The sequence below is a fragment of the Apodemus sylvaticus genome, chromosome 2 (genome assembly GCF_947179515.1).
Source record: "Apodemus sylvaticus chromosome 2, mApoSyl1.1, whole genome shotgun sequence".
In the NCBI taxonomy this organism is placed as follows: Eukaryota; Metazoa; Chordata; class Mammalia; order Rodentia; family Muridae; genus Apodemus; species Apodemus sylvaticus.
Window position 1 is genome coordinate 68253034 of NC_067473.1, and position 14338 is coordinate 68267371.

The 14338-nt window shown below is 38.3% G+C and overlaps 1 protein-coding gene across 3 annotated transcripts in view; it reads right to left on the minus strand.

Annotated features, from left to right (window-relative positions):
* Positions 1–14338, minus strand: part of Tpk1 (thiamin pyrophosphokinase 1) — a 370262-nt gene that overhangs the window by 313392 nt on the left and 42532 nt on the right. For 2 of the 3 annotated variants that reach the window (XM_052173581.1, XM_052173582.1), the window contains exon 3: positions 5119–5190. The exons of the other annotated variant lie outside the window; for it this stretch is intronic. In XM_052173581.1, coding sequence (XP_052029541.1) covers positions 5119–5190 — 72 coding nt within the window. The remainder of the gene's footprint in view (positions 1–5118; positions 5191–14338) is intronic. 3 annotated transcript variants of the gene reach the window in all.

Genomic DNA, 14338 nt, shown 5'->3' on the forward strand with positions numbered 1-14338 from the left:
GGTAGATTTGTGACACTGCATAAATATTCCAAAAAAGAAAACAGAGTCTTTAATCCTTGGTATGTTGAATCTCACAAGGGAGCACCTCATTGTTAAGAAAGCCTAGAACACACTCCACCATGCTTTAATGCTGTTGTATTGCCCTCTAAAATATAATCCACATTACAGAAAACAACACACATAAGCATATAAGCCATGGATTTAGTAATTTGCAAAATTGTGCAACAATCATAAAATTGAATGCGAACATTTTATCAATACAAGATTAACTTCAATAAGTTTCTGACTCCCTACCCCAAAGTATTAAGCATGCATGAATGTATTTTGTAGCTCTGAAAATGCGACAGTTTGGAGTATTTAATTTTAATTGAGTTGTAAGAGGTTTTCTTTTGTGCCTGGATCCTGTCACTTAGACCACTATATTCAAGGCTCATTAAATCTGTAACACACCAGTGCCTTGCTCTTTTTGTAACGGAGTAATATTGCTGTGGGTGTTCATGTGTGCCGGTTCTCTCATCTCTCATGTGCTTGAATCTAGGAGTAGAAAGAGGGTAAGTGTTAACGCTGAGGAAGGTTATTTCACCATTGATGTTCCTGTCAGCAGGTGCTTGAGTTGTGATTTTTCCAGAATCTACCCACTCTTACTCTCAACAAAATTTAGTGGGTATGACATGGTATCTCCCTGTTGTACAGACTCCTGGGATGGTGAGCATTTTTCCATGGGTATGAGCATGTTGGGCATGTGCATATTTTCCACAAAAAATGTCTATTCATATTCTTTGTCTATTTTATTTTTTAAAAAATGGATCCCTTCTTGCTTTTATTATTCAACTGTAAGAGTTTGTCATATGCATGTGTGTATCTGTGGTAATTTGAATGAAATGGCCCCTTTTATTTATATTTTGAAATGCTTGGGAAGAATTACTAGGTATGCCCTCATTGGAGAAGACATATCACTGGGAGCTCTCTCTCTCTCTCTCTCTCTCTCTCTCTCTCTCTCTCTCTCTCTCTCTCTCTCTCTCTCTTGCCTACGGTTCCTATTTCTACCTACTATTGTTCCAGAGCTTTGCCTACCTACCTGCTGCAATGCTCCCTGCCAAGATGGTCATGAACTCACCTTCTGAAACTCTAAGTCCTCAGTGAACTCTATTTTCTATAAACTGCCTGGATCACTGTGTGTTTACAGCAATAGAACAGTAACTAAGACAGTGTCTCACTCAGATACAAAGTTACCAAATGTTTGTTCTAAAATATAGGTTATCTTTACACTTTCTTGATAGTAACCTTTGAAACATAGAACTGTTTTTAATATATTTTCCTTTTACATATTTTTATTTAAGTTTTGAGAATTTCATACATATGTGAGTTCATGAGGCATATATCTTGATTCTTCTGTACTTATGTACATGTCTTTTGGCTGACCACTTGGGACTGTATAATTTATCAGGGAACTTGTCCCTGATGAAAACTGATTCTTGCTGCTCAGTGGCCATTAATTTTTTATTTTCTCATTATATGTGGGGGACACATGTAGAGGTCAGAAGACAACTCCGAGGAATCAGTTCTTTCATAGCATACTCCTTTTTTCCCCTAAACAACCAAATAAAAAAATCAATATTCCTAATAATATCTTTGTCCCTCCCAAAAAAAATAGCTTTGAGTTTACTATAAAATGCTAAGCATAGTTTTTTATTAAGATAATAGCTAGTGGCTTATAGATTTACACAGTTTGAGTTTTACTATATTAATATAATATTGCAGAGCTATGATACAGAACCAAGATTTAGAATAGTGTTTAGAATAGGTAGGTAGCTGAATAAAAGCCAATGATGATTACGGACACGATGCTGTTACCTGAATTATGTGACCATTCCCTTGCAGTGATAGTCAGAAATGCAAGATACACAAAAGCAAGGAATACACATGCATACAGAGATACTCACACAAAGAAGCAGGAAGATGGCCTGGGGCAGAAATGCATGAGGGAAAGAGATGAATAACAGAGAGGAACTCTCTTTGGTAGTCCACCACATGCAACATGCAGTACCAAGTTCTGATACAAAGAACTCAGAGACTGAACCTTCAGAAAGTACCTGGCTTTGTACATCTGAGCCAAAAACAATGCACTGCTACATCCTCCCCTCCTGTGAATAAGAGTATCAACTGAGAGAGAGGAGGATTGGTTGTGAGGCAGCTACCATCGAAGTTCTTCTGAGTTATGCCCAGACTGATCCCAGAGCTCCCTTCAGCAACAAAACATGAAAAAGAGATGCACCTGGACAGAAGCAGCTCAGGGTCAGGACACCTTTGAAGAGTCTCAGAATGAAGAAAGGTAAGATTGCTGTGATCCAAAATAAGCTCTCATTGGCATGGAAACAGCTGTGACAATGGCCCAAAGAGACCAGAGTGTCCACTAAAGTGGGCTAGGATCAATATGTAACAATAAAGAAAAAATGGCTATGAATTTGTCAGGAAGTTGGCTTGTCAGTGGTTGAAGGTAGAAATAGAAATTTAAAAAATGATATACTATATTTTTTTTTATTGAAAGCATGCATAGGACCTGCACAGGTTTAAGCCAGATGGAGTTCAAGCACTGAAAGGAAGATGCAGACATGAGCTTCCATAACGAGCCAAGAAGCCATATCCAATCAGAATCTGCTCACAAAGTAAAAACGGACTTTTGCAAACAGAATTTCACTGCATATGTTAGCCACACTTAACCACATGTCCAGCAGTAGATAGCAAACACAAAACAAACTCCATGGTATTTCTGTATACTTCTCGTCTCATATTGCTCTGTTTGGGCATTTCTATTTATCTACCTAAATATTTATTGTTAATTGCCAGATTAAATGAAACCTACAAAATACTGAGACAAATAGGTACTTCTTCTAAAAAAACATCCATCCAAACTTCATGAGCTATATAAAAGAAAATTCATTTTTAAGAAAATCTAAAACACTTCAATGTTCTTTAACCCTTTTGTAGGGGGTTTCCCTAATTGTTGATTGGCTAAATAAAGGTGGCAGAAGCCAATTATTGGGCGGAAGAGAGGTGGGATGTCAAGGCAGGACAGGAAGAGGAGGGAGAGGATCGGAATTAGACCAGAGAGGGGAACAGAGAGGAGCTGAAGACATGTGGGATTCTCAGGGCACCAAGAGTTTGTGCAACAGCGGAGGCCATGGAGGATGGGGCAGGATATTCTCCCCCAGCCTTTGAGTTATCTGATCAGGTATAAAATATAAAGTCTCCAGTGTTTTCCTTTCATGGGGCTTAAGGGTGAGAGCAGGCAGTTGGTGGTGGTGGCAATGGAAGTGGGGCCAGCAGCAGCAGCACAGAGACCAAGCAAGGGGAAACGTGCTCCAATAAATTACACACAGCAGATGCCATCCAGCTTGGTAGGCAAGAATATACTATTTAGGATTCTCAGACACAGTAAAGCAGGTCTGAAAGGAAGGGAGAGGGGGGTTCTCGGTGAGAGGAGGAGTCACCTGGTGACTCAAGCACAGAACCTTAAAAAAAGAAACAGGATAGACTCGGCTCACAGGCTCTGAGTTCCCCTGCTGTGGAACAAGATAGGCTCTCTCCAGGCAGAGACAAGTAAAAGCTGCCTGCTTCCTACCAGCAGGTAATCATAGGACAGAATTCTAAATTTGGTTTAATTGTTCTTAAAGATAGACGAGTATACAGATTTTACCTGAGGCATGTGGGGAATCCTCCCTGCAGACAGGAACTAATACAAGAGTTTAGGCCCAGCGGTGCTGGGACCCTGCTTTAGGTAGAAAGGCTGCAGCCTTCAAGAAAACATACAGGGAGATTGCATGAAAATAAAGTGTTCCATGTAAAAACAGGGATCTTGCAGGATAACTCATATTATTCAAACATGGGCTCCATAGGTATCTTGGGTTAAATATCCTGACATGACAGATTAGAAAAGACCTAAAAATAAGCTCATACAGTATTTGTTTTGTTTACTTCAGTTGTCAAAATGGGTGTGTTTTGAGTTTTGTGGTTATTATTATTTGTCTGGGAAAGAGGTCAAGCTAAACTTTTTCTGGTCAGTGGCTAAAGGACATGCGAGTTTGGGAGAAAGGCATTATGTATGTGTTTATAGAAAAGGTGATTAGGCTCTGGACCCCTTCCAGAGTTATACAGATCAGATATGACAAAAGGAGATATGACCTCCTGACGAACTAGAAAAATTCAAGAGAACCACACAGAAATGGAAAAGACTATTTGTACCATCCTTCACATGGGCATTTGAACTAAATTTCATAAATATTATCAACTAAATCTTTAAAGAGCAGACATAAAATAAATTTTCAAAATAGTCTTTTCTCTAAATTTCTCTAAAATGAATTTAAGAGGTATATAATGGAAGCTTTGAGTATGGCATAGTTAGTTAATTATAAGATTTATGCAATGCAACAAATTTTACATGTTTATATGTTCAGCCTTAGTTTAGTAGTACTGCTTCCAACCCAGATCTTTGTTCTTACAAGGCTTTACAACTACAGAAGTAATTGTACAAAAGCTACTGGGCATGAGGTATCTATGGTGACAGGGACAGTAGCCTAGAGCCATTACAAACTAGCTGAGATGCCAGACTATGATGCTCTAGCCTCTCCTTTCTCTATGTTAAACTACATTCACAAGGCCCTTCACATTAACATTAACCTCTACTAGACTGCCTTCATCTGAAAGAAAAACAAGGTAGGAATGAAGACTACAAAGTCAGCTCCTCATTGGATCAGCAGAGCCCTTGCCTGCCTTTTGTTTCTGATTTTTTAAAGGCACCTGAGTCTTATAGGGGTCAGACACCAGAAAGCCAAGGATTATACTATCAATACACAACAACATACATACTTTGATTTTTTTTATAAACAAGTTTTAATTTTTCTGTAGGAGTTGTCATTTTCTGAGTAGCTGGATTATGTCAGACATGAAGCTATTGAAATCTTGTTCAATGTTAAAAGAAACATCCAACAAAATGAGACACTCTGGCTAGCTCACAGAATACACTACAAACTAGGGCCTTTTTTGTTTCAGTTAGGTTAGAAGGCACATGCTAGTCACATTATTCAGTACCAAAGACAATTAAATATTAACAAAGATTACCTTTTTTCCAAAGAGGGCGAAAATGTGTATCCAAAGGCTGATTAAGAACCACGAGGCAGTATTTCAAGTTTCCTAGAGAAAAAGGAAAAGATAAAAGCACACATAGAGAACTGAGTCCCACCCACCATCTGGGCTTGTATCTTAAGCTCCATGTGCCCAGAGCTAGACTACAACAGCAGTTACTCTCACATACCTTCCTTTTGAAAGAGATCATGTCAATGGGACTCACTTTGTTCAGAATGTCTCTCTCACACACATCATTTCTATGAGAAAAGTATCATGAAAGTAGTTTATAGTAAAAGTAAACTTTTTTGCATAATATGAAATGTGAATTCTCAAACATAAAAAATTCCTACCACTGCTATGATGTTGTTCCCTAGCAGCTGGTTTTAGAAACCCTACCATTGTTGGAACCCGGTGGTGTAACTCAGGGAGTGAAGGGGAAGTAAATATATCACATTCGTTCCTACTCACTCATGTTGTTAGTTATCAGTACATCCCACCGGACTTTGAACTTTCTAATATAAAACCACATTTTCACAAACCCTACAAGTATACTTATGACTCTTTCAAACAACGCTCTACAAAGTCATGGTGAATGCTATTTTCTGAATTGTTCTGTAAGGGAAAACAAGCCAAGTCCAAGAAGAAACAAGTTTCTAAAGCTGGGATGGTACTCAAAAATGAACCGCCTCTGAACTTCCTATGGTGAACTGTACATAATACAACAAAAATGCAATGAGGCTGTTAGGAATCTGTCAGCTTAGTTCAAGTACTCCTCAGCTACAGAAACCAAATGATTGCGTGGTGATAAAAACAACAACCATGCTGCAAGCTTTCTCACTACTAGAAACAGAAAAAGATAAGGTAGTGAAAAGGCTATGTATGTCATCATGTATTACCAACCTTACTACTAACTACATGCATGCACTGGGGATACAAAGAAGATTAAGTTTACAGGCAATATGTGCAAGAAGATGTTGCTAATATTAAGATCGCATTCAACAACACATGAGGAATGCCAGATACCAGATGCCATGAATTTGAAAGAAAGGAAGTTGTGGGCTATCGTAGGATTCAGGGAGAGGAAAGCAAAGGAGGAAACAATGCAATTATACTATAATCTCAAAAAGAAAATAAAGTAAGAAACAGAAAAGCATCCTAAGTAGGATATTAACGATATTACAAATTTTAACAGTAACATTTAACATGTCATTGAAACTGAACTTTAGGTACTTATAAAGTGCATGGCGTAAGAATGAGCGGAAGTGTTGAGTGGTTAAGAGCACTTGCTATCTTTGCAAAGAACCTGACTTCAGTTCCCAGCATCTGCTAAGGTGGCTCAAAACTACTACAAAGAATGACATTGCTTTATTTTAACAATTTCTTTTAAAATTATATTTGTTTAGTTGAGTAGCTATTCACTTATTTATAATGTAGGGTGTTGTATCTGGTCAGAGGTCAGAGGATAATTTGAGGGAGTCAGGATGCTCCTGGCATATAGGTCCCTAGGACTGACCTCAGGCCACAGGGCTTATACACTGAGCACTTACAAGTACCCTTATACACAGAGCCAACTGCTGGCCCAATAACACTTATTTTATTGTTTTATTTTAATTTCTACTTTTCTCAATATTTTATATAAATATTTAAAATTATTTTTAAATTAAAATACAACCAAATTTGGTGGCACATTTAATTCCGTCAGTAAGCACACAGCTACAGGAGGTTCTCTGAGTTCAAAGGCAGTCTGGTCTACATAGTAAAAGCCAAGCTTGGCAGGCACCTTGTGAGACCTGTCTGAAAGTCAAAAACAAAGATAACAGCTGCGGACCAGTGCTGAAAGAACTGTCCTCATTGGGGCTGGAGAAAAGGAAGGCTCAGCAATGAGGAACACTTGCCACTCTTACAGGGGACCGGGGTTCGCTTCCTAGCATCAACATGGAAGTTGATTAACCATCCTTAATTCCAGTTCCAGGGATTCTGATGACCTCAGTGAACAAAATATGCATGTACATAAATTTTAAAAAGGAAGATATATAAGAATGCAGACTTTAATTGTAATCTTGGTGACGGGTGACAAGGAGGCTTTGAGGTAAATCAACCACTTAGGTGTTAGCATCAAACGGTTGAGGCTTACACCAAGCAATCAAATTATACTAACAGATGAAGACAGAAACATGGTCAGAGTAAAAGTATATTTTATTAGCCTGATGTGTTTGTCATCTCTGAGACCTACTGCCTCTGTTTGCTAACTTGGGCCTAGTCCTAGAGGCTTCTAACCTCCATACAATCTTATCTAAGCCTAGAATGTTTCCAACCTCAGACATTCTGCTGCATCAGCTCACCCTGTCTAGCTCTTTCGAGCTTCTGGCTGCCAAAGCTCCTCTCCAAGTTGACTTATTCAGATTGGCTTCTTCAGATTCTGACTGAACTGTTCTGCCTGGCCTCATACTAACTTTGACAATATGTTGTCATCTTCTGGCTCCTTCTCTAGACTGCTCTGTCTTCACCTGTGTCTGCCTTGTTCTCTCTCTCCATCTGTTTCTTTACAAGTATCCTGGTAAGACTGCTCTCTCTCCCGTCTCTCAATGCTGCTCTTTCTTAAGCAGCTGGTAGAAGTAGCTTAATTGTTCTTAAGACCTGCTGTCTAAGAAAATAAATTACATGTAGCTGAAGCATGACTATGAAAACCTCTGAACAAATATTCTATACCAAAGTCTATTAAAATAATTGAATTACTAATAGACTATAAAGAATTGATAAGTCAAATATAGAAACGTAAAAAAGAGTAATGTAAACACACTTCTGGAAAAGTCTTTCCTGCCCTCCCTCAAGTGTGAAGTGATAATGTGCTCTCCTTACATAATAAAAATAGTTACCCTTCTATTTCAAAGGTGCCACGGTATTGGCAATAAACAATAAAGCCACTCTATCCTCTATCCCCTCCAGCTTCCACCCAAAGGCAATGTCCCCAGCAAAAGCAATTTTTAAAAGGTGTTTATCTTACAGCATCTGAAACCATCATTGCCAAGGCCAACAGTGGCCATGTATTATAAAACCCAATAGCTAGCAAGCCCTTTTCATCTTGCCCAAGACATCTCAGTCTCAGGGCAGAAGAGATAACTGGTTTATCCTATTTTTGTCATTCATGCTGACACCTATAATCCTGTACATGACTCACCAAGAAGTTTCTTGTTCTGTCCATATAAAATGCTAGTATCTCCATCAACATATTTGCCTGCATTCTGAACCTGCCTTGTTCTTCCTAATAAATTATTCAACAAAACATTCATTCACTGTTTTTGTAATATTTCCCTGTTCCAGTACACAAGCTGCTGAATCCATTACCTACAAGGATATAGACTTTACATCCACATGTAATAAATTAGTTCCAGATACTTTCTTTAATAAACAATGACTCTGTCCAATTTGTCCATATTCTGTCCTTTGGATGCTTCCCTAATATAATTCCTTACAAAATGAAACTACTTCCTTCTAAAAGCAATAGTTCTGCCTACATCCTGAAGTCCTGAGCAGCCCTATTAAATGAATAGTCCATAAAGTGTTTCTGAGAGGACATCAGGAAAGAGCAACAAGCACTCATCTTGCTTTCACACAGCTAAGTGGCGCCCTTCTCACTACATCTCATGACTCTCTAAGAACCAGCGATAAGCCACAGAAGAACAGCTAGCTATTCAGTAAGAGCTAGGAGATACTTGCATTGAGAACAAATTGACTTTTTAAGCTAAATATATGTTTATCTTTAACACCTACTTAAGAAATCAAGGAATCCATATAACATACATTCAGTCCTATAAATTTGGCTATATAGCTGGTTATTATCACTCAAGTTTTCAGGTTTAAAGTGTAAACAGATCTGAAAAGGTCTAAATCAATTTCCATGTAAAAGCATTATCCCCCATGATGCAACAGAAATGACCCTGGCCACGTTTAGCTATTATAAACTCCGATGCCATAACAAAACAACTGAATACATTTTCACAAGACTCCATATAGGCTATGAATGTATGTAATATGTTACGATTATTAAGATTCTATTGTGTAGGAAGTAGGGAGGAAGAGGACATAAGCTGGCAAAGCACTGAATCCTTCTTGCTATGAAAGAAGATGGCAACCTACAGAATGTTTTCTTCTTCACTTTTGCAATGACTAGTGATAGACTTCTTCCCAGTAAACACTTCCACTGTATAACTGAAATGAAGGAAGCTTACTTCTTCATCTAAGCATACTGGCATCTCTTGAAGTGCTGACAGAATTCAAAGCTCTATCAACAGTCCCTTGCCTCAGTGACCTGAACCATAATAAACCATGTTTCCTGTCAATCAAGAAAATCAATCACTTTCCAGCAAACTGTGAACAAAATGCCATAGCCCTAAGGGTTCATCATAAAGCCCTAAGAAATTATAGGCCATCACATCAATTTTGATATGTTGAGAGCTGGGCCCCAAAATATTCTTCATACTTGAAAAATCAGTTTTGAAGATTTCCTAAAGACAAAAGCTATGAGTCTAGAATGTGCTTATCAAATTAACACAGAGATAGCCACTCCTATATCCCAACCATTTCTAAACACACACACAGACACACACACACACACACACACACACACACACACACACACACACAAATAGAATCCTAAACACAAGCAGTAGAAAGAAGGAAGGCAAACCAGACTACTTGTGGATAAGAAGCCAATGTGTTTTCTAGGCATTCTATTTGGTGTTGGTAAGTTTTAGTGAGGACAGTTTAGCAGATAAATACCCTCCAAAGCTTCTAGGGTTCCACAAACAACATTGAGGAAAACAAATACTTATTAAATAGGGAATGTTTCTTTCATTTTAAAATATTTCTCAAAACTTATTTTACTGAAAAGCCATCTCAATATTTATAACTGAAATACAATCAAATGAAGCTAAACTGAATATACTTATGACCAATTGAGACTTTCAGTTTGAGAGAAAAACAAATAAACCAGGAGTAGTTCTAGTTCCAGAGTATTTCCAGCAGTCATTTAATTGGCGTCAATTGCATTCTTCATTATTATGAGCTCAAAGCACTTCTAGATAAAACCATGGTGGTTTTTGGCCAATTTCTCTAAACAAGAATTTTTATAGGCAAAAATTGAGGAGGCTGAATGGTGGATGAATTCTGATTACCTAGTTCATGATATAAAGACTCATATGCATAATACAGGAATGTCACAGTCACCATAGGTTTCTGATTTAACCTGCAGCTGGAAGAATAATGAGCAAGATGCCCGCATCTGGAATCTGGTTTCTTAGATTCCGTGTTACTGTCTTCTCCCCTGTGAAGGGAGGAGTAGTGAGAGATAATTACCACTGTATTACATGGCCAAATGGGGCAAATCTACCCTAGCAGGCCCTTTCTAGAGGGACACTAGCCCCATGAGAATATAAACATCTCAAATGCTTGCTTCTCAGTGCCTCTACTGGAGGGAGGATCAAGTTACCAAATGAATATTCAGATATAATTGGACCAGAGGATATACATTTAAACATACTTGAAACTGAAGATATTTCGAAAGTATTCAAGCTTGCATAAAGGCTGGCTTAAAAAATGTCTTCTGGGCAAAGAAACGAAGCTGAAAATTACAACAAAAATCACCAGCATCATTATAAATTAGAGTTAGCATTCAAATGCAAGTGCATGTGCTCATTTCTCATTCCCTGGCACCCAGTAGACTGCCTGGTCTGCAGTAGCTGCTCAATAATACAGACCAAAAGCTGAGCTGGATACTGAATGGAATGTCCTCTTTGACAGGCCGTGGCTTCCCAGTGTACCTCACTACCTACTCCAGCTCCGCTCCAGCAGCTGCCTACCAAAGGGACCTTTACCTTTTTCATGTGCTCTTTGTTTCTCTTCTGTCTTGAATAAACTTCAGAACGCTTCACTGAACACACATATGGGGCTAGCCAGGTGTGATGGTGCACTACCTAAATCCCAGCACTTGATTCTCAGGGAAACAGATTTCTAAATTCAAGGCTAACCTGGCCTATAAAGTAAATTCCAGGACAACCTGGGGTACACAAAGAAATCCTGTCTTGAAAATAAATAAACAGAAAAGAACATTGGGTCTGAAATCACTTAAATCTCTGCTGTGTCACTCATTAGCTGTTACATGCCTTTGAGATACTTGGGGATTATTATTAAATGCATAAAGAGCTCTAGCAACCCTGAGGAAGCAAACCCTCCGCAGACGTATTTTCTCCCCACAACAGTCCTAGTTAGCTTCCAAAACTGAAGACATTAGATCCTTATCTATGTTAAAGAGTTAATTCTTGGTCAATATTTTATAACCTTCACACATACATAAAGTGTAATCTGGTAATTCCTATTGTCTTCAAAAAGCAGCATAGGACCTGGGAAAAGGTGAACTATTTTCTAACATGAATTTGAAATGTTCCTTGTTCATGGTGTTCTTAACTGTGCTGCTAAAACACTAACTTGCAAAACTGAAAATGTGCATGTGCACACAAACAAAATGATCTTAATCTGAGGGTATTCTCAACTACTTTCCAATTAAACTTTAAGACTTTGTCCCTTATAAGCATGGCTATAAATAATACTACACCTTGTAAGAATCGGAACAATCTTATAATAGGTAGTGAGGTACACTGGGTAAAAATATGAATGGCAAGCTATGGCAGGTTCCATTTGGAATCCCTCCCTTGGAGAATCAAATGGTCCAGTTCTAAGTCAACTACAGACTGAATTCTATTTCTGTCCATGACATTCTTTTAAAGTCATACACTGGATCTCTAGGGAGGTGAGTAAAGTACTCTTAAGACTTTCAGGGAAGGTTAATTATTAAGAAAAAAATACCAATTGATGCCAGGGCCTGGAAGCCTTCCATCTGAACTCTGTTTCATCAACATCCCTCCATCCACACATACCCAAAATAATCCAATCACAAAAGAATGACCATGGGACCACACGGACATACTGCTGGTTTTTTTTTTTTTTTCAGTAAAATAAAATACTCAGTTATAATTTTATGAATAATATAGTTCACTATTGTTCAACATACCTCTGCTTTGTTTGTTTGTATATTCTTTATGTAATCATGTGCTCAGGATCATTGTGGGGTGCACATTATTGTGCTACATGACAATGTGTACTATTAATACTCAATAGCATAGATGCCAAAAAAACATACCAACAAAAGAAAAACAAATACAAAGTGAGCCTTCTTTTTGTTCCTCGGAGTTATTAGAACATGATGTGACACTATTCACCACCTTGAAAATGAATGTTTTTGCACATTTCACCATCTATAGAATGTATCCTGATGCATTTGGAATGTGCTTGGCATCTCAGCACTGCCTGCTTAGTTAGGTTTCATTCTTTTTTGTGTTAAACTAATTGGACAACTTACATTAGTGGCACCATAGATGCAATTCTAGCCAGTATTGAAGGTACACATGCTACTGGTCTACACTAGCATCATGAGTACTTATGATTGTAGTAAGGTTTATAAATAATTTGAAGCTTGTGGGATAAAGGTGTCCAATTAAAATGTCAGCTATTAGCAAAGAATGTTTGTCACTGATATCTATCATTTGAAAGCCATGATTCCTCAGTGATGTCATAACAAGGCTGGTAGTATACAGACTGATATTTTGGATCCAATGAAATACATGGATTCGGTGTGGTAAAAGACTGAACACAGCAGATTCAGTGTGCCAACTTTAAAGAGACCACAGAGGGGAAATTATGGCCTCCACAGAAGAATGATGTCAGGAAGCTCATTTTAGTGTCTTAAAGCATGAGAGTCTTCAAATAAGGAAGTACAGCATGCAAAAGGACACACTCACCCACCCTCCAGCTCCCCCACACCTCCACCCCAATCCATTGAATTGTTCATGGACTCACAAAGTGGTAGAAAAACTTGACTGAAAAGGATATTATCCACACAGAAAATGTAGTTCATATCCTGTAAGTAATGATCACCAGTCACCTCTTGCCCTCATTTCATCTGAAAGACTCAAATAATGTATTTCATTTTAAATCTGCCTTACCTTATTGTTCAGGGTAAGGTCAAAGTGTGCTTTAATTTATATTAAAGTGAAACAATTCTTAACTTCTAGTTAATCAGCTCATGTACTTGAGCATTATGAGTCAGCATAGGAGCTTCTGAAATTATAAGTCCCTAAAACAAGCTTATAATTCTTTATGTATAAGACTATGAATAAAGTCTAAAGAAGACAATTATGTCTGCTCAGGAGTACACAACTCCAAGAATTTATCCATTAGAACTGGAGTTCTAAGTACCAGCATGGTAAGCTGTCATTTATGCAGACACTTACTTTCTCTGAGCTGTGACGTAGAGAAGCCACAAGACAGGGACCAGTGAGAATGTAATTAGAACTATTTCCTCAGTAGCCTCAAATCGAGAAAAAAAAATCACTGCTTCATAAAGTATTTGCTATACATTAATTAATTATACATTACTATGCATCCAGTAACAAGTTACCGCATAAGAAGGAAACTCAACGGGAGAAATTCTATTCTCTGATGTACCCTAGTGCTTGGAGCAGGACAGTGGCTCAGCCAGTTGTCAGTAAACACAAGAATAAAATCAAAATCTTATACCATAAGGTATTGTAGACATATTCCTCCATCTGACCCCAACAAACCATAGGGAATCCTATTATTTTTTTCTATTTGGGCACAGAGAAGACTAAGGCTTAAAAAGAAAGGTTACTTGCCTGAGGTAACATTAGCAAGTAGCTGTACAATGCCAGACTGTTTCCTATCAAAGTCTCTCTGCACAGCCTCTAGGCCTCCCTTTCATAACTCAGCTGATACCCCATTTCAGGACATCTGTGATATTTCACTTAGAAACATGTGGAAAAGCTAAATGAAAGATTCTCTGGACTCAAGCCCACCCCCTCCATTCTGGACTATCTACTATTATTTCATACCTTTGGCTACCTGTCCACCTGCCTGCCAACATATATAGGTCCAAAAACATAATCCAACTCAGTGCCTCCTCCAAGCCCACCATCCCCTTTGGACTCACTGTCATCTATGGCTATGGCTAGAATACCCCTAGTTCTGTTTCTGATACCCATCATAGAGCTGACTTGTAAACCCTGCTTGAGAGAACTCCAGAATCTTCCTTCCCCTGCCTGAGAGCTCATCACCCACCCCAACCACTGGGCCTATTTGGGAT